Source organism: Talpa europaea (assembly GCF_964194135.1).
Source record: "Talpa europaea genome assembly, chromosome: 3".
Classification (NCBI taxonomy): domain Eukaryota; kingdom Metazoa; phylum Chordata; class Mammalia; order Eulipotyphla; family Talpidae; genus Talpa; species Talpa europaea.
Genome location: NC_140069.1, coordinates 42,450,441 through 42,477,831, shown reverse-complemented (window position 1 = coordinate 42,477,831; position 27,391 = coordinate 42,450,441). Strand labels below are relative to the sequence as shown.

Sequence of the window (27,391 nt, the reverse complement as noted above, 5' to 3'; positions counted from 1 at the left end):
AGGACTGATTTCCATTTCAAACTGCATTCTGGTACTTTGTACTCCAGCACCATTGGACGATCAATATTTAATGCTTGGAGATTCTGACTCTGCGGAAGTCATGTCAGGGGACCTTGGGAGCCAATCTGCTTGAGCTTCTGAGTGATAATTATTCATGGGCTCCTGCCTCTTGCTCTTTCTCTCGCACGGTCCCACTCTGCAGACTCAGTGCCTTATTCAGTCTTCTCTCTTGCTCTCTCCGCTGCTGTAGCTGGACCCTTCGCCTTCGCCGCGGCTCAGCACCTGCACATCCCTACAATGGCTAAAACAGCAATGGGTAAGGCATTGCGCCTCGTTCTCCCTCGGCTCAACCTGGCGCCCACCTCTCACCTTCTCTCGTAGAGGTTGGATGGCATTCGGACATATTTTATGGAGAAAAAAAAGACGTTATTGGTAACACAGGAAACTGGAAATACAGGGGCAGTCCTGGGGGTTTGAGGAAGGCAAAGAGGGAAATCTGAAAAGGGAGTTTCTTTTAAAAAGGTAGAAGCAGGTAAGCTGCCTTCCCAAGGTAGGGAATTTATTATCAAAAACCCCATATTTAAAATTGGGGTTCAATCATGGGGGGAGGAGTCCCCCATAACTGTTTGTCTTAAATGGGGTTAAGGGACATTTTGGAAAGTGCTTTATAACGTCCTTTATTTCTTCTCTAGTTAGAAAGAAAATGGGAAAGAGGGAGGGGTGAGAGAAAGGAAAAAAAGAAAAATACAAAGTCAAAGCGGTCTCTTCTCGGCTGTTTGAAAGATGGGTGGAGACGAGGGAGGGGGGCGGAAATCCAGGCAAATTTTATGGTATTGTCTCGTCCGAGAAGCCAGTAGTCCCGGGGCGCGGTACTGGGAATTAAAGGAGGGGGCGGTGGGGTGGGGGAGGGGGGCGGGGAACCTAGACTCCTTTGTTTTAAGGGAAGGGAGGGGAAGGCGAGAGGAAGTCGAGGAGGGCACGGAGGGCGCGGGTGGGCAGCTGCAAGGGCGGGGAAGCGCACGGTGGGGAGGAGCAGGGGACAGCTATTTCGCAGGCGCTGGGGTGGGGTTTCTTTGTGTGAGGACGAACAGTCCCGGGGGGTAAGATGGGGGAGGCGGCACCTGCAGCGCTGGGCGCACAATGCGGACGGCCCCACCCTGTTCTGAGTGGAGCCGGCTCCGTCTCCTCCCCCAGCCGGGTGCAGCTTCTTCCGCTGAAAGGAGGCCGGGCGCGGAGCGCGACACCCCGGAGCCCAGCTCTTGGGGGGACAGCAGCGCCACGCCCCATGCTTCGCGCTCCTGACTCCCAGCCTAGATTTCCAAGTGAGATTTGACCATCGCCCCCGCCTTCCCCACCCCTGGACCACTGTCGCTTAACTGAGAGAGGATGGGGAAGGGTGACAAGTGGGTTAACATTTTTCTTTTAAAAACCAACTTACACACTTACACGGGGTGATTAGACATAGACGCAAATAAAGGTTTCTTTGAACTCATTTGATCGGGGTAAAAGCTTCTACAAAAGAGGCCAAGGTCTTCAGTAAGCCGCGTGAAATACTCATTTTGTAGGGCAGACAGGACCATATATTGGCAGTTTTCAGAAGCTCATAGACAGGCTGGAAAAACAGACTCAAAAAAATTGCGAACCCAAGGCCTCCTCAATCTGTCTTGAGCTTCAAGTGCCCCCATAGTTGGGCGCTCGTGGCCCGGGGGTGGACGGTCGGGGGGAACCACAGGTCATTAGCCATTGCAAGCATCCCTCCCCTAGGACGCGGTGCAGGACTCTGAGAAGGAAAAGGACAGCAGAAAGGACTAGCTCTGGACAGCTCCGCCCAGCCCCACTCTCCTTGAAGAGCTGGGGAGCCCTCGGGTTCCGAGGCAGAGAGGAAAGGATGCGGGGGACGGGCTGTTGAGAGGTCTGCAGTCCTTTTTGCAGCCCCACAGTCCAGAGTGGCCCAGTTCAGTTCACCCCTGAAGTGCGCAGAAACCGTTAATGCTCTGAGTCCCATCGCAAGTCCCTGCCAGCCAAGTGAGTGTCTGCAGAAAGGCTGGCTCGCGCCCCGCCCGGCCACACAAAGGCGCGGCCCCACCCCAGCCCACCGCAAGACTGTAGAGGTGACCCCTTCCTAGGGGCAGAGGGAAGGTTTTCTGCTCTCGCCCTCCCACAGCCCGTGGAGCAACGGATTATTTTCTCCCAGCAGAAGTCCACGTCCCATGCTCTATTCTCTGATTTCCTGGCATGGAGAGCCCTTGAATAGTCTCCCTAGGAGGGAAATTCGCTCCTCCAGTGGGTGCGGCCGAGCCGCACCCCACCAAGCCGGAACCATCAGCCGGGTGGGGGCGCACGTGGCAAACCAGCGCGTGGAGCTTCGCCAGCCCTGCAGAGGCCAGTGCCGCGCCCTGCGCTCCCCTCCAGCTAGCTGGGAGATCGCCCCCGTTGGTGCAGCTGGGGAGAAGGTTTTCTGCGCAGTGTCCTGAGCTACCCCAGCTTCCCACAATTCGCGGTTTATCCGCAAGTCCAGAAAGGTTCTGAGAATAGAGAATGGGGGCAATTTCACTCAGCGCTCTTTACTCCAACCGAGAGGTTTCTGCTGCAAGAGGGAGGCTGTACATTCATCATCATCAGTATTATTATTGCTATTACTATTTAAAATCATTTTGTTTCATGACTCAATAGCCATATTTTTTCAAAACGTTTGAATGATTGCATTTGATTAAGAACTAACCCTTATTACACTCTTTTCTCTTCCACCTATTCCTCTCTCCCCTTCTCCCCTAAAGAATTCTTTCTCTGTGTGTTTACTTAACGTTATAAAAGCAAATATGTTTTCTGGTGTCAGAATTACGTATGTTAATGTGGGTCAGATATATACGTAGATGCTTGTTAAGGCAGGATTTGTTTGCCAAAGATTGTTGGAAAATGCTCTGCAGAGAATTGTTTTTGACTGCAATGGGTGAAAATATACATACGTAATTGGGATCTTATGATTTACAAAAAGCACTCCATAAGGCTATATCTATAAATATATAAATATAGGTTATGCACAATATTTTAACTGTTTTTTTTAGCTGTTGTTCATTTTGCTGATTCTTGACATGATCTCAATTCTACCTAGAAACATGAATCATGAAATGGTAGCCACCATCCATTAATAAAAATCCCACCCCAAATATGACAAATGCAAGCATTCTTTCTGCAACCAGTAAGCTACATCTGCAGATCATGAACAGAAGTACAACCTCTGCAATGTTAAAACAACGGATTTTTAAATCTTTTCAGTTGCAAAGCATAATCAATTAATGGGGGGGGGTGTTTTTTCCTGATTCATTAAACCACCATTGTATTTGCCATGATTGTATTAGGTGCATATAATATTCCACAGTATCTTCTCTTAGGAAGTAGGCACCTTTTAAACATAAGTAAATAACTAGAAGTGAAAAGATGAGGATTTGGCCAGGATTTCAGGATGAAAGGAAAGGAAAAATAGTGGTTATCAATTATATATATATACATGTATATATATATATATATATATCCATGCCAAGTGAGAAAGCTAAGCCTGCAAACAAGCATTATGTGACCCAGCATAGCCTGATGCAAGAAACTAGTTCAAAAATATAAATTTATATAGCTGGTGGTGTTTGTCTTTGCATGTTAATATTCTCTGAAAGTGTATTTCAAAATGATAAGCAATTAAGATATATAAGTAAAAAAATAATTAAGATTCGATGGCTTATAATATTAAAATATGAAGTTTATTTACTCAAAATTAATGATGATTTGTGATATGACATAGATTTGTAATAATTTTTTTAAAGGGAGAAAGGAGTTTTTGTGTTGCTGTTAAAGCAATTGTCTCTGTCCTTAGTCATTAACATCTCTAGCAGTATTTTATTTGTTGCATTAAAAACATGTTTCCTTACTTTGGTGTTTTTATTATTATTAATGAAGAGATTGTGGGGAAAGTATTTTATTATTTGACTCAATATGTCCTCCACCAAATAGCTTGTTCTCAGTGATGAATATGCTGCAATAAGCTACCTTTTACTCAGATTCAAGAAAAATCCTCTCAGAGAGAGTGTCATAAAACCAATTCACAATATAAAGTAGTTTTCCTCCTTATATATTAAGATGAAATAGTTATTTAATTCTATGAAGATCAATAGTAGCTGTCAAACAGAATTTTTAAGTTAAATCTGTACCATTAAAAATGAAATGGAATATGAATCAATTACATCATTAAGGATTTTTGTCATTGATAAATCCAGGCCATTTTTAGGAACATTCCTAAATCAGTTGCCATTCTGTTTTATTCCAAGTGAATAGGACCGACAGTGTTCCCTGCTCCACCCAAGTGTCTGGTTGCTCACAAGGCTGGGTAAAGCTGGCCTCCAGCAGAAGCTGCCCACTTTGGGCGTGGCCACCCTTGGCTGCTGATACCTAACTCTAGTTCAGTTGGTCTTGGAAACCCACACAATTCTCTTGTTGCAGGATGTGTCACTTCATTGAAAGATACAAGAGATTTTCCAGACAAAGAGAAAACACTGGATTAGCTGGTGACCCAGATGTTTCTAGAACTGAGACTGGTTCTCTCCTGGTCCTCTCAATTGTAAAACATTTGCGTGTGCATTAATTTTTCACCCCACTAGAGGGCAATCAAGTCCTCTAAAGAAGTAATTGCGTTTAAACCCATTTCCAAAATACTAGACATTTAATAAAATATTTTCTTTTATCTCAGACATACAATAGCTTATTGAATGAGTTAATACTACAGTGATAGTGCATGAGTAGAAATTTTTGTATCTTTTCAAGGAGATAAGATGAAATGAGTGATCTTCATAAACAGACCCTAGTTGATAATTCTCTTATGATTTTGCATTCCAGCTTCATTACATTATTACTATAGTATCATTTAAGTTATTGGGGGGGTTTATAGTGAATAGTCAAAAATGGTCAGTAGTCATGACAAGTTAATAACATTGAACAAAATATTTTAATGATGAAAGGGATAAATTATATGTATAATTTACCTAAATGTGCTTGATGTTGGAGGCACACCTGAATATTATCTCCACCTTTAGAAAGCTTGCAGGTTACAAGGTAAAAAAAGTAGAAAGAAAGTGATACTGAGAATGGGTACCACAAACTGGATGCTTTTCCCATTTTCTAAGTTTATTTTTCTTTTCCATTTACAGGATAACATTTTTAACCAAATCTAATGTCATTGAAACTTAAACATTTAAATCTATTTTTTATCAACTTTCAACAATTACAGAGCATCTCCTTGTAATAGTTTTATTCGTTTAGTAGAAAATGATGTTAATTGTAATAAAGTAAGAAGCAGACAAGCGTAAACTAATTTTTAGGATCATCCAAAGTGCTTTTTTATGTTCTCATTGATAGGAAATTCTTTTGCTCTTATAGTTCATGTAACTAGAGTCCCGTAAAATCTTTACTAGTTTCATATTACTGTGTTCCTCAAACTTTAATGTATATATAATATATAAATTACCTGTGATTTTCAATAGATAAGGTTGAGGCCAGACATTCCACATTCCCAAACTCCCAGATGATGCTAACACTAACCACCAAATATATCAATTATAGGAATATAAATTTGTGATCTACATGTCCCCTCCACAAACTGTGTGGTATTATGGGATAACATTTTCAAATCTACGGCAACCTTTACAAAACATTTCACTTCCAAACTCGTATCTTTAGGGATTTTATTCTTCTGGGAATTAAGTGTTCTGTGCCATCACTTTCTCTTAATTGGATTTTTAAAAATATATTCCTATTGCAGGACTCAACAGAAGACCATCAAGAGAAATGAAAAATTTGACTGAGTGTGTATGCATGTGCCTGACCAAAAAAAAGGAATGTGACTTAGGGCACAGCTAAGGATGATGAATTGCTAGCTTACTATTGTTGACAAAACAATAAAAGTTCAATTTACTACCTTTAAGTTGTGGGATAATATGCAAAAGTAAATAACTCCATTTACTAAACAGCTAGTTCATGGTAATATTCCACACTCTGAAGAAATGAAAATGAGGATTGAACAGCCCTCAAATTGTCTCTCAATATATTCCATATTACTACTTACCAAATTATTCTAAAAGTATTTCTTCCTGATAAATTTTTCAGTGTGACTGTATATGTGAAAAAGATTGTATTTTTTTTTGTATACTTAAGACAATAAAAGGCCTCCATTATTTGATACTCACTTTCTAAGAAGGTCAACCTAAAGGAAAAAAATGAGTTACTGGGGAATAGTGTCAAAAGATCATATAGTCAGTCTTCCCATGCAGTGAGTGGCTGATCATGGAAATAATACCACATTTCTTGAAATCCTATTCAGTAAAAATGATACCAGACGTGAAATATCTGAAATTAGAAATGCAGTGTTTCCCAAATAGGACACCAAAAAAATGATTCCAAATAAACTGGCCGTAGAGTTGGTAGGATGTAGTGTTACTCAATTTGAAGTTACAAGTTTATCCATTTTTTGTTGTTATTGCTTTGAGTTGTTCATTTCAGGATCTCTCAAAAACTGGAAATTTTCCCATTTTGAAGATTTTTACATTAAAAAAGACAACACGAACATGCTAAGTCAGTATGATGAAAGTTAATGTGTTTTAAACATTTATTCTTAGCAGTCTGACATGATTGTCTAATACATACTTCATATGATTATAACAAAAATCTAAATTTCAGAGGATTGAAGACTAAGCCAAAAAATTTTTTGACTGGTTCTTTAATGAACAATTTTCCTGTAACACTGTTTTCTTTCAAGAATCATCTTTCTGCCTACATAAATTTCAGAATCTCTATATCAATCTCTAATATACTGATCTCTAATCAATCTCTATTGATTGATTTAATCCTTATATAACATATAGAACATACTAAGCACTGTTCTGAGCACTTTATACCTATTAGTGATGTTCATCATATAATAATCTTAAAAAGTAGGTGCATTATGTACAAAGAAACTGAAGCCATGGAAGTGACATGACTGGCTCAAGGTCACACAACTAATCAGTTTCAGATTTCAGATCTGGCTCCAGAATCTATACTGTTAAACCAGCACTGGTTCTGTGGTATTTCTGCTCCATTGGAGGTGTTTCCATAGTTACAGTAACACCACCATTTTGTTTAGCAGACTTGAGATTATTTTATCCTTTCTGAACAAAGATGCACCTTGCAGAGGAATTACCTTCACAATGATGACTAGAATTAATGACTAACTTGGGGCTTATTAAAATAATTGTCATTATTTAGCTTTTGGGGAAAGAGACCTATGAGACCTTGGGACTGTAATATCTGAAACACACAGCCCAATGTATTAAGTCTCAGCTAAGAGTGCAGCAGGACGTCTTATGTGAGCACATGTTGAGGACCATTTCTGGGTTAGAGGGGGAGAAGAAATCTTAATCTAATCAGTGCTCTAATGGCTGGCACATTTCAAAATGGATCCTTACCTTCTTCCATAGACATTAGATATTTAATTTTAGTATTTTGTTTCATGAAATAAGTGTAGAATTAGAAAGAGATACAGTCCAGGCATTCAAATGAATGTAATCAGTAGATATTATTTCAAAACTTTCTTCATCTTAACTACCTCAAAAGCAAGCAGAAGGAGAGATCTGTGGGAAGGCACTGAATCCCTTATGAAACATTTTTTAATCATCTTTTAATAAAGGAATCAGGTCCTGTCATTTGTCAAGGAGACTTATGCAATAGTAAAACCTGTGTTTACATTAACCCATTTTATTAGTCATGATTAAGGATAACATTTTGTGTACATTTGTTCTCACAAAACATTTTTATGTCAATGTAAAGGTTAATTAATGCATTTGAGCAATCATTTTACTAGTCATCTGGAACTACAGCTTCTCTAGGAAATGTACTTCAGAAGCCGCATATTATGCTATTAAACCATAACTAAAATATAAGATTTTTGTCATTTATAATTTTGTGGCCTTCCAGACTAAAATATTTAACATTTTGAAAAATTACAATATCCTAAAAAATTTTTTCTTGTGAGTAGAAATAGATCATTATAGGTCTTGAATAACATGCTTAAAATAATACCTTTTTATGGAGAAAGACAATTGGTTTTGTTTTCTACCAAGATTGTAAAGCAATGGCTGTAATCATGCTTATTTAGCAGTTTTTCTTCTGGAATAAATTCCATATTTCTTACATGTCCAAATTTGGACCTCATCCATTAGTATAAGTCCTTTATATAAAAGATCATCAATAATACAAACCTATCAATCATTTAGTTGTATGTCTTTATATCAAGATAATAGAAATGGATGAAATTTGTTTAAACCTAATCCCACAAATGTCTTACAAGAAAAAAGTTTAAAGTAAATTTCTATTAATATTTCATATCATCTTTTGGAAGTTTTTTTTTAAAGCTTTTTTTTTTAAGATTTATTTATTTATTTATACAAGCACTGGGTACAGTCAGAAGCACAGGAGGGTGAGAGAATTCACCAGAACCAGAGCGGGGAGCAGAACAGGCAGACTGACGAAATACACTGCTGAGGTGAGCAGCGGGTGAGTCAGGAGAGGTCTGCGCGCCATGTGGGACCCTCACCTAGTGGCCGGGGATTGAACCAGCGCTGCAGAGGCTGCAGGCAGCTTCGCAACCCAGCACTCAAACACTGCGCCACCAGGGAGGCCCAGAAGTTTTTTGTTTTTTGTTTTTGTTTTTGTTTTTTAATGAACTGCAGCAGTAAAGTTTAATTCCCATTCAACAAAATTGCTCACAGTAAACCAGTAAACCTAGTAATATTTCCATTTGAGTTTCCTGGTGAATATAAAAGTAGCTCACATGATCAAGTTCAACTTATAATATATTGATTTGTAAAACAGACTAGAGAATCTCATCAAGAAGTTTTCACATATTATCATTTTCAGACACTAAGGGGAAGAGCACTGACTATCTCAGGCAACTGAACTTGTTACAGGCCACGGAGGGGCCCCAGAATCCTTGCCCAGTAACAAACTGAGGTGCAGCTTCCCTGGGACCCTCCTTCAGAACAGAATTGTCTTTACTACCATATGGTTCTTTTTTATTTCCAGCAGTAATATCTATTGTTGTTACTGAAGTCTAAATAGCCTTATCTGAGAAGTGGAAGTTAGCATTCTTCTCATAATCATTGTTCAAACACAAGAAAAATGATCAGAATCAGTTCTTGTCTTTTGATGCACAGATGACATGATTCAAGATTCTTGTCACTTTAAAAAACCAGCTTTTCATATTTTAGATGGAATTTTTCTTTTTATTAAAAAAAGAGAGAGAAGACGAGTAGAAGATTGAAAATGTTCAAAAGAAAAATTTGAGGGCATAACTTATTTATGCGACCTGGAATGCTTAGAAAATATTCACCTTTCAATCCTTTTTAGCCTTCATATAATTCCTATGAGATGGACATTGTATAATGTTACTGTTTTAAATGAGTAAATTGAAGGTCAAAGATATATTTAAATATATATAAATTTGAAATCAACGATAAGTAATACATATTATGAATCAAATATACATAATTATATAATATGTACAATACAAAATGAACCTAATAAAGTTTAGCACCTGCTCCACTGTTCTGTCACCAGAGTTGCACGACGAGGAAAGCCACACATGAAGCATATTTGCCTTCAGTCCAAAGTCATTCAGTTAATGGAATCAACTGAAGTAAAATATTTTGTTTGCTAACTATTCTGAAGCTTATACTAGATATTGAGAAAATATAAATATAAATATGGTCCTGACCCTTGTTTTGAAGAAAACAAGACTGTACATACAAACAAAAAAATTATATATCAGTAACAGTCATTTATTGACTGTAAATGGAAGCCATCGCCTCTGTTTACAGTACCCTACAATACTACAGGACAGTACATAATGATACACTGAGAAAATCAACTAGGAATTACTGAGATCTACCCAGAGAATGCAAACTTTACTACTTGACTGAGCATCAGTAGCTAGCAGGGACCTCAGACCCATGCCCAGAGGTTCTAATTCCCTGGATCTGATTTGGAGCCTCTCAATTTGCATTTCTGCCCAGCTCCCAGTGGTGTTGATGCTGCTAGGCCAGGAGCACACTTGGATTAAACCTAATGTGAAGGTAACCAGTGGGGTACCAGGAGCAGCGTGGCCTCTACTATGAAAATCCCCATCTCTGACTCACTGCAATGTGGAATGGAGAGAGCAAAGAGCCTCAACCTCTAGCTCTGGCCCTCTCCTCATGCTGTTGATACTGAATTTCAGGAAATGTGCAGAAGTAGAATCTGAAGCCCAAAGTTCTAGTCTTAGAATCGAACTTGGTCAGATTGCTTGTCCTCTCTGTCCTCTAATTCAGCATCTATAGTGATGCTGAATACTAACAATATAGTGAATACTAACTGAATAGTGAGATACTAACACTAACCCTGTCTTATATCTGAGGTTCATTTTCAGAATAAAGGAAACAAATGTGAAAGTGATTACTATCTGTCAAGTTCTATATAAATACAGTAAGGGGTTACATTTTAAAAATATCATTAGATATGATAGTAACATTCATGATAATACCAATGAATGTGCTTTTAGAGTGAGTAAAGAGGGAACAACGAACATAGAAACTGAGTAATTGGCTTTTTGAAAAAGTTATTAAATAATTAAAATTGAAATACAATATTTATTAAATTTCTTAGACAATAATGTCTGAAATTTTGAGAACTTGTGCTCAGTTCCCACCTGCCCACCCCTAAGTAGATAATTAAGATTATTCTTCTTCCTAAATAAATATTGGCTAAGAAGTAACTAACGCACCCAAAATTTTAGTATAGTCAGTCCCCACCCAGTTATTCATCAAAATAACTCCTTTTCACAGTAGTGTTGAAGGCACCAATCAATGTTAGAATGTAATTTTCAGGATAATAAAGATACCCTGAGAAATCAAAATAACATTCCTCTGCAGCATCTGACTTCCCAAAGGCTTAAGGAAGGATATTTAATGACCGATATATAGGAGCATTTTAATAATTTTGTTTTGCCTCCTAAATAACAATGTATATAAATGTATGGTACATAACTGTATGGTGTATAAATGTATGGTATATTGATGACATAACTGCAGCCATAGAAATATATGCTTATATTTACTAGTAAAGTCCTTATTCAAATTTGAGACTGATGATAATAACAATATATATAAAAATATTCAATATTTTTTCATATTTATAGCTCATAAAATACAGATGATATATTTACTCCTAATTTCTCATAAATGTGGAATAATGCAAAGGTGGAACTTTAAATGAAAGCATCAAAGCAATTTAAATTCTCACAAGGTGATATATGTTGTATTAGGTAAAAGAGCTCAACTTTAAAGAAAATGTAGACATTTCTTCACTTTACAAAAATCTAACATAATTCTGAAATGGCTAGGTACAACACAAAGGTAGAGAAAAAATGAACCCACATTTCTTCTAGTTTTTTAATATTTATCTTTAATTTTGTAGCTGCAGGATCCATACACATGTCAGAATTATGCATCTCTTCTATTAACCAAAAGCTTGTTTTTAAAAGTTTAATAATAAAAAACATTTTTAAAAATGAAATTCAGTATACAGGATGAAATTTTTTTTCTAAATTCAGGACTGACATTTACAAAATGGTGAATTAAGCAGTTTTGAAAAAACTGGATTTCATCTGTTGAAGTTTTTCCTAAAATTATTTAAAAAAAAAAAACAGTTGTAATTCTGTATTGGTTATGAAATGGGGCAAACTGTATTAAATTTACCTAAGAGAAGAAGTGGAAAAAAAATGTAACTTGAGAGACTGTGTGCCCTACTCATCTAGCTGAAAAGAAAGAATAAAAACCTCCTCACTTAAATTTATTGCAGAGTGAGTATGTCACTCATAACAAACAGCAAATACTTATTATTCCACCCAGAAAACTACATATTTCATCACTAGATAATTTTTTTTAAGTGAATGGTGAGTATGTAGGGTGAGAATACTCAGCCAAGATGTCAAAAAGGTTTCAGTTGAACTGTTTCTGAAAAGGGTTTGCTCTCTATCCAAAAAACAGGAGACGAAAGCTAACAAATCTAGTTTTCCCTGATCTTTCTTTCTTAGGAACTCTTACAGGCTTATTGTCTAGCAGCAAGTTTGGGATTAATCAAATACCATCTTGTAGCACTTTTTTAATTTTCATCCTTCCTTCCTTTTTTTTTTTTTGGTCAACCATCGCCTCCATGAGCCTGTTCCACATCCACTTCCCTAAGCTATTTTTCCATTTAATTTGTATGGCAATCATGAGACAGTTTCATTTTCATTATCCTCACTTGACGAGAAAGGAAAGCAGAAGCCAAAGGAAATGAAGAAACTTGTTCTGAGGCCCAAATGTTACGAGAGCCGGAATTCTCTTGATAGCACTCCACCTTCTCCTTGCAGACCGTTTTTACTTTCTTTTTTCTTACAGACACTTCCTTGTCTTATATCCTGCCACACTGAGGGCTTCTTTTAGGGGAGAACCATATTTCACTTTGTGCACTTAACAGCACTGTTGTGACTGGCAGGAATAACAATGCTGGGCTCGCATGTGCTGAGTTCTCGAAGCATCGAGTACTGCAACGGGGCCATTAACCTTACAGGACTGTTATGTCCATTTCACAGGTGACAAAGGGAGGGAGGTAAGGTCACACCCAGCCAATGTGGGGTAGTGCCAGGATTTGAAACCAATCAGTCTAACCCCAAACCCACTTGGTTAACCACTATATTTAAAATCTCCCTTAGCTGCAGATGAGCTCTGTTTGGGTTTAATGATTTTATAAGGATGAAGAAAAGCTTCAAAATAATAAGAAATTAGGTGTCACAACACTTCCTGATAGTCAAGCCTTATAAACTTCAAAATGTCACTCAAGAATGAAGATCAATTTAGAGATTAATCTTCATTCATCTATCAGTACAACATTTTATTTTCTTAATACATACCTACCTCATTCCTTACAACAATGTCCTATCCTTAATTTGTGGATAAAGAAACTCCTATTCAGAAGATTACTAAGTTGTCCAAGGTCGAACAGATCCTGAGCTGAAGCACAAGTCTTCAATTCCCATTCATATTATTCTCATTATCCGAGGATGACAATGACTTGCCTTTAATCTGAAGCAAACATTAGAACATATAAATACAGACTAACCAATCAACCTGCCTCCTTTTACTTGTTGCCTACAGAGAGTGGATTTCCTGCTGTTAAGAAGCTGACTTTATAAAGGGTAGTGCTAGTTGAAACTGCCCGCATAGCTACAGCTATGGGATAAGGGGTAAGTGAGAGAAGTAGCCCACTCCAAAGTGCACAGATACGTGCCAGTACAATAAAATGAAGCTAGAATATTTAGTGAACAGAAGAGTTGAGCCAACCTGGTTCCAATATCTGGGCTCTTAGTTCATTCTCCATCTAGTCTCCCTGGGAAACCAGCTGGGCCACTGATAAGGACACAACAGGTGTCATTTGCAGCAGATGAGCAGACTCTCCCTGTTCAGCAACCAGTGAATAAGCATTTATGGAACACTTACTAACTGCTACACACGTCTCTGTGTGGGGGAAATACTGAAAATAATAAGACAGTTCCCCTTGCCCTCAAAAAAACTTAAGTGTAGTTGGGAAGAAACAATTAGCAGTAAACATAAACAGTAGAAGAATAAGGGCTAAATTAGGTGAAACCAGGAAAACGACTGTAGTTTTGGAAATAGAACAAATCTCAAATACTCTGGTAAGGGAAAAAAGTTCGATTCAGTTGTGTTTTTAGAGAGAGACAAACCCAGCCTTATAGGAGGCATGATGAGTCACAATTGTTGTAGACATTTCTGAATCATCACCGCATCCTAGGACTCAGATCTCTTGTCCTACTCTATTATTTAGCAAGCTTTTTGAAATTGTGAGCAATACCCTAAACTACAAGTCCACTATCTTTTTTCAGTAACATTTAGGCTGAATAAGTCTACAGAAAATGGAACATGAAGAAAAACCAATATTATGCCTTTATGCATTGTAGGTTACCAAGCTGTGATTTTTTAAAAATAATATCAGCAACTTATGCCAACTTCTAATTAATATTTACCTGTGCAGGTTAAATACTTGATTCTATTTTTGCCTTCAGTTTTTTGTAGAGAATGTTTATAACCAAGTTATATGCTAATTGCTGCCACAAATAAAATAAAATAAAATGCATCGGTTATTCTAATCTCACTCAGTTACACTAACATATACCAACATACCAGTTCTCCTCATATCTTGAAGCACAAGTATCATGAATTCAAAAGGAATTCCAGATGGCATCCAAAAATCTTATATTTTATGCATCACATATTCTGCTTAATTAAAACAACTTTAAAGTCAAAAATAGATCGTAATGTTATATATGAAAAAGTGAAATTTGCCCTAGTAGCTTGACAACTTAAAATTAAAAATATAGCTGGGCCTCCCCTGGTGGCACAGGTGGTTGAGTGCCACGCTGTGAAGCTGTCCACAGCCTCTGTAGCGCCGGTTCGATCCTAGCCACCAGCAAGATTCCCACATGGTGCAGCGGACCTTTCCTGTCGCACCTGCTGCTCCCCTCAGCAGTGTATTTCAGTCAGTCTGCCTGTTCTGTTCCCCACTCTGTCTCTGGTGAATCCTCTCACCCTCACATGCATCTGGCCTGTACCCCGTTCTTGTGTAAATGAATAAATAAATCTTTTTTAAAAATTAAAAATATAGCTGCTTTATGAAACACATTATTTAATACTATTTTATTTCTATCACATAAATATTTAATATGAAATATTATGATTCATAAAGAGGAAATTATATGCCAAGCAAAATATGGAATGTAAGATTTCCTTTTCTTTAAAATAATTTGCTTAACAGAAAGTAGGTAAAGAAAGTCCTTCCTGTAAAAAACACCAAAATGTGCAGTCTGTATGTAATGGCAAAGTTCCTCCATTAAAGATAAAATTTGCAAAATTTATAGAATCATAGAATTCCAGAGATTGGCAATACCAATTACAGAGGAGAGAGAGGTCCAGAAAGGTTAGATTACTTGTTCAAGTTCTTAAAATGTAAAATTCTAAGGCTCTAAAAAACATCTAAATGCCCCATAATACCTTCCTACCTTGAAAGTCTCCACACATCCCAGAATTTTTTAAGTAAAAGAATATATTTTTAAAATATTTAAAAAATATTTTTATGAAATATTTGTAGCTGGAGGAATTCTGGAAGTGATATGGAGGACACATATATTGTATCTCCCAGCAGAAGCAAGAACAAATACCACCCATCTGAATGTATCCCAAGAACTGGGCCTCACATGCACACAAATTTGATTTCCAAGAGCAATTAAAATATATGTTCTGGAAGAGGGAATTAAGATTTTCTGAATTTCAAAAAAGGGAATGAAAAACCCATGATGCAAAATAATTGCATTTTATTACCTAACATTAAAAATGTACAACCAGATCTAGACAGGACAGAGTCAAATAATGAAAGGCCAATTTTTTTTTAAGATTTATTTTTATTTATTTATGCATGCAAGAACTGGGGTGTAGGTGAGAGGCAGGGGGTGGTGAGAGCATTCTTCAGAGATATAGTGGGGAGCAGAACAGGCTTATTGACTGAAATGCACTGCTGAGGGGAGCAGCAAGTGAGACAGGAGAGGTCTGCTGAGCCAGGTGGGATTACCCCTGGGCAGGGATTGAACTCGCTGCAGTGACTGGTGATAATCTGATAGCGCTGAGATCTCAACCTCTGCACCACCAGTGAGGCCCAAGACTTACTATTTTTAAAGTCTACCATCACTTCCATTCATTGTAACCTCTTGCCACTTCTGCTTTCCATTCTCTCCCATGACTCCCAAAGCGTGTGGGTGGGGGTAGCCTTTAAAGAAATAATAGCCTGATTTCTTCCTCTATAAAATGATACTATCATCAGATAATTTTAACTCTTGTTTCAAGGCCTAAAATGCTATGACAAGTGAGTAAAATTGCTTTAGACAAAATGCAGATTTACTAACAATGCAAACATATCTATGTCATTGAAAATAAAGAAGTCTTTTGTGAAATATTGCTCACCAATCCAAATCAAGCATGTTTCATAAAAGAAATACAAAATGCAATAACCAAAACAAACCATATAACCTTCATAAAGTATTTCCTCAAAATATGAATAAACTCTTCTGATTCTCAGGCACTCTTAATTTTACAATGTACTACAAAATCTACCTTCAGGAGAACACACAGTATTTAAATCTTTCTGGGGTTTTGTGCCATTTCAGGTGACAACAACCATTTCAACCTGTTTATCTTCTCTGTAGCCATTTGCTTTATTATAATAAAAGGTAAATATTTGGGGAGGTGAAGAAGCAATAACTTAACAAATCTATATTTACTATAGCATGAACATGAAAAACTTGTGCCATTGAAAATAACCTTCTCTTAGGGGAGCTTTTATTTCAAAATATCCAGAAGAAACAAAAAGCACAGGAAAGAAAGAAAATTTAGAAAACTGATCCTGGACCAAGTTGTCTTCTGTATTTTAATCTTGTTTGTAATGGTGAGGACACAAAACTCAGAGGAATGCAGAGGGTTCAGACACATTATTTACTTGCTTTGAATATGGCTTTTCATTCCGCTTAGAAAATTATACTAATTAAGGTGCTAATGTATGATATGATGAATCCTATTTCAGAATACAAGCCTTATCATGGGAAAGGTTGTGGAAGTAGCACTTGAATTCCAAAACAAAAAAGCAATTTTCATAGTATATCAAGAGAACCAGAACAATTTCTTCCTCTCTGTTTAATTGTCTCCAAAATGGATGCTGAAGATATTCACACTGTGGATATCTCTAATATTAACAAGCTTCACACTCATCTCAGAGTCTTACTTCTTACTCTCACATACTCCCAGAGATACTCAAACATAATGCACTGTGATCATTTTTTTCACATCAGATATTTCTAAAGCTTGACAAGATCCATATCTCTTATCTTCTTAAATATGTATCTGTTCATGCTATTCTCTTTGACACAAAGAAACTGTAAGACATATTACTTGTGTATGACTAGGAAAGTCACAGGGTTTATTTTCATTTAGGGGAAAAAGTACCTGACTATTCAGATTTTGTTGATTATACCAATTATATAAGCAGGTAATGCAGTTTCTGAATGACCAAAATAAATCTCTAACGAATGTGTTTTGAAAGTCCAACTTTTAGGGCACTATTGAGTAAATATTACATTCTGGGCATTTTACGAAGTTTCATTGAATGAGACTCTGGAATTCTAAGGTTTTTAGAAGCAAGCAAAATGCTGGTTCCTGTATGAGGTTTTTGTGGCCTCTAACTGAAATAGTTTTCTTCTATTAAATATTTATATACCATTCAGTTCCTAAGAAAACATAGGGAGACTACTGCAAGTATAATTTTCATATTGTTCACATAAGGATTTTATTCAGTGGAAACTTAATAAATATTAGTTGGAGATAACACCCAGTTAAAATACTTCTTTTAGTCAGAGTTGATGCAAGCAGCAATTAAAGATAGTATGGGTTTTGGGCCTCCCTGGTGGCGCAAGGGGTTAAGCACCACACTATGAAGCAATCCACAGCCTCTGCAGCATGAGTTCGATTCCCGGCCAGCCAGGGAGCAAAGACCCACATGGCGCAGCGGACCTCTCCTGACTCGCCCGCTGCTCCCCTCAGCAGTGTGTTTCAGTCAGTCTGCCTGTTCTGTTCCCCACTGTCTCTGGTGAATCCTCTCAACCCCTCACCCCACATCTCTGGCCTGTACCCCAGCTCTTGTATGCATAAATAAATAACTCTTTTTTAAAAAAAAGATAGTATGGGTTTTGTAAGACAAACCCAGAACTAAAACAACAATACAGAATCCTTCAAATGCACGAAAACTTGACACCATTCCAAGGAAGGTTTATGGGCAAGGTTTATGCCCAAAGTCTTGAAGAAATATTCTTTGAACCTTTCAAAAATTTTCAGATAGGTAGAAAAATTAAATCAGGATAGAACTGCTATGACATGCCACACAAATTGCTGCAGAATCCCTACTTAATACAACTTTTTCTTTTCATTGTTCTGTATAAATTAGCATATTCCATTATGAGAAGACAGGCAAACCCAGCTTGTGATAACAAATAGGTTTCTCTTGAGTTCATTAAGTCTGTATCCTCAGTAACTAACCACTGGCCTATTGAAGGGGAAAGCCAACTGGCTCATTAACTAAGATAAAGTTAACTGAATCTTATATTACAGCTTTTTAATTTTTCATTTGTGATAAAAGTCACATTTTCCATTTCTAAAAGTTGCTGCTTTCACTGAGATCATTGGTAATTCATCACATATATAGGCTTACACCACTTTATTCAATACAAAGACATCAGTCATAGTCAGGCAATTCTAAAATCCATTTCAAGCAGAAACCAGGGCTTATTTTCTGGAGAAAATACAAAAAAGGACAACAATAAGGAACTGATAAAGATTTGATTCTAGAAATCAAACCCACAGATGCAATCATTCTGCAGAGAATTCATTTTGCTTAATGAAGAATGTGTGCAAAATATTTTTCTATTCTCCAGCCAAAAACCTAAAAAGTAATGGAAAGAAACTTAGATGGCGTGGGAACCCACTTTGGGAATAGAATTCAGAGGACACCATGGCAGCCTCAAAAGGCCATTGCATTCATGGGAGACTGCAGGGAAGGGGAGAGTCACACACAAGAAAACTCCACTTAGCTGAATGAGTAGACTCTGTTTTGTTTACCCTGGCATCTTGTTTAAGTCTTAACTAATCTAGCTGTCATCTTGGGTTTATTAATAGTACCTGGCAGATTGGGGGCTTAAGAAAAAAAAATATCCCTCATATTCAGAATTAGCTTGATGATGAAATTTTGAAGCATAAACAGAATGAAGTGCCTTCATTACTCCTTTAAACCACAGTTGGTCTCCAAGTGGGACCATATGAATTTCTTTCATCAGGGAGGAGGGAAAAAGGACAGGCCTTGATGATACAGTAGAACTCTCATTACACTCAGGAAAAGTTTTAACTGAAATCAAGGCTACTCTGAGGTACCAGGTCAATACAATTTGTTGCTCTTATTACAATTTTGATCATGAGGACTGATTTATATCATCCATATCTTTCCCTGTCACAGTTGCTTTGCCAAAAATCAATCACATTGAAATTTAAGAGCCTTATATGTTTCTGTAAAACTCAGCAACTGGTTGTACAGCTTTGACCTTAAATGTCCCTTTGTTTCACTTGATATCTATTTGTACAGTAAAAGTATGCTCCTTCAGCTGAGCAAAATATTAATCTTTCACTATCTCCCTGGTCATGATAGCATAGGAGACCGTAATTCTTAGGGGAAGCAGTGGATAGGATGAATGTAGTCTGACTGAATACATTTTTATACTAAACCAATTAGCATTACATCATCATAGCAGAAATATCTAGAACATTACCTCATATCAGTGATCCTTGGGGATATTAAAATAGACCTTTAAAAATCTGAAATTGATTTTTCATTTAAATCTTGAGTCTTCAATTACATATTCATCAACCAAAGTTTTTTAAGATCCAAATTCAAGTCGATATAACATGCAAATTTTTTAAATAGTCATTTTAGTCTTTCATATTTTTAAAAATCATAGCAAATGGAGCTCCCAAAAGTATTTCTAAATGATGACAGATTTAACATTTAGAAAATCATCTGACCTCAGTATCTTGGACCTCAAATACCAAACTATCAACTACAACACACACACACACACACACACACACACACGTGAGCATCAGGAGCTTAATTTATGACTGAAAAAAGAGGCATAAAAAAAGCTAAGAGGTAACTGATTCCTATCAATTTTAACACTTAGATAAATTGAGAGAAAGAGAATGGAGGATAGAATTAGTAGTGTAATAACTGTGGGTGTAAATCTCAAGATTTTTTGAACCCATTAGCAGTGCATCCTGTAACTTCTATTGGCTGCTGTTTGTTTAAATCTGGGCACTGGCAGTGAGGACTGCTGACAAAATCCAACAGCTTTCGACTCCAATTTGCCAAATCCAAAAGATGCCACTACCTGGAAATGACAGATTTGTTTCCTGAGGAGATAGGTTTGGTTAATGTTTATATAAATTGGTATGCTTCGAATTTTTTCAGTTTTTTCAGTGAAATCTCAGAACTCAGTGCAAATCAAATTGCTGTGAAACCAAGTGCAAAGAACCTATATCCTACATTCTTTGACTCATCCGATTTTATCCTTTACTCTCTGACCAGAGACCTTTTCAGAAAAAGAAATTTAGGTTGACTCTAATTGAATACTTTAGGACTTGCCAAGAAAAGCTCCCTGCTAAGCTATATGATCATCGGGGAAACACGAGAAAGGAAAGGAAGAAAGGGAACATGCTGGGCCTCCCTGGTGGTGCAAGGGGTTAAGACGCAACCTATGAAGCTATCTGCAACCTCTGCAGCATGAGTTCGATCCCTGGCCAGGGAGCAACCCACAAGGCGATGCAGACCTCTCCTGACTTGCCCACTGCTCCCCTCAGCAGTGTACTTTGGTCAATCTGCGTGTTCTGTTCCCCACTCTGTCTCAGGTGAATCCTTTAAACCCCCCACCCCCCCACACCTCTGGCCTGTATCCCAGCTCTTGCATAAATAAATAAATCTTTAAAAATAAATTTTAAAAAAGAAAGGGAACATGCTGATGACCTGGGTGCCCTTCAGTTGAGTGTGCAAAACCCAAGGCCAACGTCAAAGGACATAGTTCACTGAGTGTGTTACTGTGGTCACTGAGAATGCTGATGTGTCAGGACACAGAGAAACAATAAATTCAGAGATTTTTCTCCCAATATTAATCACATCTCCAGAGCATCCCTTACGGTCTTTCCCATGTTAACAGAAACTAATACATATGACTTTTTACAATCAGCATTAGATAAAACTGGAGTCAGATAAAATTTTGCCCCAAATGGATCAACACAGGGCATTTTTCTGATACAAAGGAGTCTAAATCAAATAACAACAAAATGACAAATATGAGAACTCATATTGATAATTTCCACACATGTCAGATAATTCCCATACAAGTAGAAAACTGAACATTTTTAAAACCACTTGTTTCTCATTATTTTTAATTAATCTTTCAAAAATAATTATTTTCATGTTGAAACATAGTACCTGTAAAATTAAGTTGTATTCAAAAGTTTGAGCAAAGGGTTTGGATTTTGTGATATATATTTAAACAAATTGGAGAAATAATTATACATGTGTTTCCTATTTTACAAATTAAACAAATTCTCTCTTTGCTTTAATCTATCCCAAAATCTAATATGATTATTAAATCTCTAGATTGTATTGTTTTTCTCAACCATTTTTTGTTCCTTAAAGAAAAAAAAATCCCCAGGTTTACATACATACAAGGAAAAATCAATAAATAAATGAAGAAAATTCAGCTTATTTCAACCAAAATCTATCATTCTTAAAATACCCAAATAATTGATGTGTGGTTTTATTCCTGAAATTACCTAGATATTTGCCAGTTTCTTTGTTTACTTCATTACCCAAATGATTGATGTGTGTTTTTTTCCTGAAAATACCTAGATATTTGCCAGTTTCTCTGTTTACTTCATTACCTATGATGTAAGCATGTAAGGATATACTTAAATGAGTAATAAGAACATACATGCTCAGAATTTCTTTTAAGAAATTGTTCCTGAGTTTTCTAGTCACTTATGCATAAAGTAAAATCCACAAATCATTTCACATGTGGAAATTAATTAAAGAACAAATGCAAAAAAAATGGGAAGAGGAAAAGTCTTGGTCTCTATTTTAAAAATCAGTAATAAAATACATTTATTTTCTTCTAGAAACAAGGTGTATAATACATCTGGGCAAATTGTTAGGGAAGTGAGCAAAGCTCATCAAGTCAAACAGACATACATTCGAATTAAACTTCACACTTTATGATCTGTCACATAATAGCAAGTTACTATACTTTTCTGAGACTTGTTATGCATTTGTAAAACTGAAGGAATTATAGGATCTTTCTCCTACCATTGTTGTGACAATTAAATGAGGAAACAAATATGAGTATCTTAACTCCTTGCCCAGTACATTGTTTGTGCTGAACAAATAGCAGCTGTAACCATTACTCATAGTCCATTGTAGCCATTTGGAAGAATGGAAAAACAATTATTGTTCATACATCATTAGGTTAAGTGGATATTGCTATAGAATCATTACATATCATGTGGGTTGAATTTTAAATGAATTCACGAGAGAAATGCACTTACTTGCAAACATTAATAGTTAATAGGAAATGCAACCAGCTATGAAAAAAATTATGTGGGATAACCGACCCCCTCCCACATACTTACAAATCTGCATACAACCCTGTTTGGTATTGGGTGCTGTGAAAAGATGAACATATGCTGATTTTCAAAAAATCAATCAGGAAATGATTTTCAATCCAAAGTATGAAATATTAGTAGCAAAATCTTACTATGTTTCTAACAGCCTTGCATTTGTTTGAAATTTTTTACTGTTAATAAAAAAGTGTATCCAAATTATTTATCTATATCTATATATCATATCTGTACCTACATATATGGAGGCAAACCAGGACTTATAGCTAACCAACCTAAGGCCACCTCCATGCTTCTCAACTCGCTCAAAAAAAGATTCTTTTTTTCTTATACACATTTATTATCAACTTTACAGATATCAAAGATGTTTTATGCAAAATTTATAAATAATAACAAATTATGCAATACTCTATTATAAATTCCACAGTCAAGTTATTTTCACAAAATGTTTTAGTTAATTTTGTGATGTTATATTGGTAGCCAACCTAAGGTAGCAATTGTTCTGACAAGAATGCTGTTTGATGCTATTGTTTTATTTGGAAGTAAGAGGAAAGTGAAACATTGAAAATGTAAGTTGGAAATCACAATCATCAATGGTCAGTGATAAATGTTTCCCTTGGTATATTAGATTATTGTCCTCAAATATTAGACTATTCCCTCACATTTTTATGCCACTTACATGATAATGGCTGCAGACAAAACATACTTTTCAATGCAGACTTCACTTGCCTTTTCTCAGAAATCTTAAATCTAGCAATCAATAAAACAATAAAACTTGATTTGTTATATTTCCCATTTCAGCAATATGCTGTCACCATTATTGACATCAAAGTACCAAGTGTGACCTCACAGATACAGAACTGGGTAGGGGTACAGGTGGCATAGCATACGTAATATTTCCTCCATATAAATAACCCCAAGGGCTTAGATACCAGTGCAATGTAGTAAAATAATTAAGAAGTGTTGAGCTTGAATACTTATTTTCCGTTTAACTTATTTAACGGAGAGTGTATATAATTTAACTTAATGCCTGTGATTAACAACTGGTCACAAATATTTCTAAAGATTTAGTAGTTAGTTCTCATGAGCCATTACAAAGTCAACTCCAAATACTTTTGGTTTCAGATTACAACTTAGTAGTGACAACCCTCCACCAATGTATCCTTAAGGATAGATGTAAATTTAAGTCTCAAGCATGTATTTCTTTTAATTGTACATATTTAAAATTCATTTTACTCTAACTTTCTAGTACAAAATATATCCATGTTTTAATATGTCTTAAGAAACAACAGTTACATAAGCAAAAATTCAAAATATACAAAATATTGGAGCAAAATTGATCCCCAGAAATACTATCAGGACACAATTCTGAAAATACCATTGTAGTGTAGCCCATAGGAATGCTATCTCCTGGAATACAGAGAAAGCCATTCATAAACACCATGAAGTGAATGATGCTCCCCGGAGTTAATCCTTATATGAATTCACTTCCCTACCCATAAAAATCTTTCACATAGTCTCTGTAGAACTCATTGCCATGTCAGCAATAATAAATATACCTTCTCTATTCCTGTTCTCCTCAACATTATTCAGATCTAGTTTCATTTATGCTGGTTGCCATATAAAATCCAAAATACCCAGTTAAATTTGCATTTCAGAAAAGCAAGGAATGATTTGTAGTATGTCCTATGCAGTACTTGAATTAAAACTTAACTAGAGGGCCTCCCCAGTGGCGCAGTGGTTGAGCACTGGGTTGTGAAGCTGCCCGCAGCCTCTGCAGCTCCAGTTCAATCCCCGGCCTACGGGCGAGGGTCCCACAGGGTGCGCAGACCTCTCCTGCCACCCGCTGCTCCCCTCAGCAGTGTACTTTGTCACTCTGCCTGTTCTACTCTCCGCTCTGGCTCTGGTGAATTCTCTCACCCTCCCATGCCTCTGACTGTACCCAGTGCTTGTATAAATAAATAAATCTTAAAAAAAAAAAAAAACACTTAACTAGCTATTCTGTATTTTATTTGCTAAATCTGGTGACCCTAACTAAAACCATTCTTGAACTCCCTTCAGCTCCAGGGCTTTGAGGTTCTTCCAAACTTCTAATACCAATCACCTGTGTCTCCATTTGACACCTATTTTGCGTGTGTTTTTTACTGAAGTATAATTGATATATAACATTATGTCATTTTGAGGTGCACAATACAATTATTAGATATTTGCATATTTTGCAAATGAAAACCACAAAAAGTCTAGTTAATATACACCCCATATAAACTTGGAATACATGTATGTCCATGTATTCTGCTTCCTTGATACAAGCTCCTATATATCGAATTGTAATTCCATAGGCCTCACAGAAATTCTTGCCGGTAGTGATGACCATAAATACTTTTTAATTGAGAGATTGATTTACCATCAATGAACAAGATAGCCAGCAGCTCTGTATTGAGTAACTGCTTCCTATTCTATCCAGAACTATGTTGTAAGTTTTGTCATTGGTAAGTGTAGTATTTGCCTTCAAAGAGATTATAACGTTGTAAACAGAAAATGCACATCAAAAACCATTAGTGAATGACACTAAAAGGCATATAATTAATTGTACAACCGACTAAGGGCAATAGTAAATCAATGTGGGTAGTACCCCTAAGAAAGAAATAGTGAGGAGAGAGAGAATCTGAATTGGGATTCAAATATAGGGAAGGACTTAGATCAGAGAGTACTGGGAAGGGCGACGCCACCTGTGGGAATGTTTGGCAACTGCATGGAGTGGAAAGGAAATCTTTTCTCACAGGAGGCTGTGATTTTGCTCAAGAGAAACAATTAGGATTTGCTTGGGCTGTGGTTACAACTGGTTTTTAGTAGTTGCTTAAGATTAAGAGCATTTGTATCACTGAGAATCTATCCTACTTGATAGGTCATTCCATGGAGAGTCACAGCTCTTGATTAAAAAAAAAAATCATTAAAGTAAGAATTCTATGAAATAAATTACCCAGAGAAATCAGCTGGGTTTTCCCCAGACCACCCGGGAGGAGAAAAGAATAAACATTTTTATTGGTTATGATTATGCATTACACATTGGTCCCTAACAACCCTTACATCCCCCTTCTCTGGATTAACATAACAAGCAGAATTCAAATAGTGACATTACTGAAAATTATTGAATTTCATTTCCAAGAAACTGAGGACAGATATTGAGGAGTGTTCTCATCTGTAGAAATTCATGTTCTCCTACAGTTATAATCTATTAATACTCTATAAGATGGAAAGTCTTTTACTTTTTTTTTTATTTTTAGATTGCTCCCTCCTTAATAAAGTTGGTGTCTTTAACATGTGCTTCTAATACATGCTAAATTTGCAAAATGTTTTGGATACCAAATCGCATTCTCTCACAAAAAAAGCACCAGCCTACAAAGTCTTGCCATTCTTGGTATTAATCAGTTGACAGAATTAAATATATTCAACCCCAAAATGTTTCTACCTGACAGGTAGAGTGATTCATATTGACCTTCCATGAAAGATGTGCCTGGACCCTTACAAGTGACATGATTTATTAACCAAAAAGAAAATAGACAAATAAACATGATTTCAGTCTTCCAAATTTCCAAAGACATTCCAATGAAATCTCTTAGAATGGGTGTCAGGAGGATTGCTGTGGTACAAGGCAAATTGTGTTGTTTGTTTTAAGGAAATAAGCTAAATAGGGAAGAGGTTTTTTAAAGATACCCAATTGGAAGTATTACATCTTTGCACATGGCTTAGCAATGTACAAGTATGTCCAACCCTGTTGCCACACTGACCTCATCCTGAAAGAAGAGTTAGAAGGCCTCTTGGCAAGTCTTGAGATGGATTGACTTTCTGCATTTTATCCAGAGGCCCCAGCTTTGTCACCAGTCACATACAAATTTTGCCAGTGTCGGCTAGTTTCATTTGCAAAATTGGTGGTGGGGTAAGTGGACAGTGGATAGATGATCTCTTTGAACCTTTCCAATCTAATATTCTTTTTTTAAAAAAGATTTATTTTTTTATTTTTTTATACAAGGACTGGGGTACAGGCCAGATGCATGGGGGGTGAGAAGATTCACCAGAGACAGAGCGGGGAACAGAACAGGCAGACTGATGAAATACACTGCTGAGGGGAGCAGCGGGCATGACAGGAGAGGTCTGCCACGTCATGTGGGATTCTCGCCGGCCAGTGAGGATCGAACCCATGCTGCAGAGGCTGCGGACAGCTTCACAGTGTGGCTCTCAACTGCCTGCGCCACCAGGGAGGCCCCAATCTAATATTCTATAGCTCTAAAGCATCCTTATGTTGAATCTGTTTGCTGCTGGCCAGCAGCTGGTATACCTGTCAGTGATGCCCAGAAGGATCTCTTGGGGGTTCTCACTTCCCACGGTACTCACTCTCCCTTGGGTCACAGTAATGATCAGGGGACCCTGACAAGAGGCAGGTGTTACCTATGAGGTTCAATTTGTTATACCATCACCATCTGTTTATATGTCCTTATAATAGTATGTGTAACATACTTATCATTTTCCTCCAATTTTCTTGATTTATTAATCCAATTATAAAAAATCAACAACAGTGAGAGGATCCCACCTCCTTTCTCTCATGGAGTAGTTATTTATCCTGGTCACAACCAAGAGTGATTAGAAGACCCACTGGCCAGGAGGCCTCTTAGAGAAGAAAGAGGAAAATGAAATGGGAGGAGGAGTGAATGGGGAGTGAAGGCCAACATCTAAACTCATGCATCTGCTTGGTAAGGCAGACACCCAAGCTGGTTTAATGCAGAGAGGAGAAGAGAGCCTTACCAGAACTTATATCCATGTTTTTGATGTGTGGGAAAGAGGAAAATGTAAGAAAGTACACTTAGGAATATAGAGAAAGCATCAACACAGGATAGGCATTTTTTACCTATCCCAAATGAACATGTGGCCATTTGGGCTGAACCAGCAGAGGGTCCTCCAGAACCTTA

General features: G+C 37.0%; 1 protein-coding gene across 1 annotated transcript in view; it reads left to right on the top strand.

Annotated features, from left to right (window-relative positions):
* The first annotated feature begins 273 nt into the window (after positions 1 to 273).
* The window catches only part of STMN2 (stathmin 2), a 53,827-nt gene continuing 26,709 nt past the window's right edge, over positions 274 to 27,391 (top strand). The window contains exon 1 of the mRNA XM_084229469.1: positions 274 to 316. Within this exon, the coding sequence (XP_084085595.1) occupies positions 298 to 316 (19 nt within the window). The 5' untranslated portion in view covers positions 274 to 297. The remainder of the gene's footprint in view (positions 317 to 27,391) is intronic.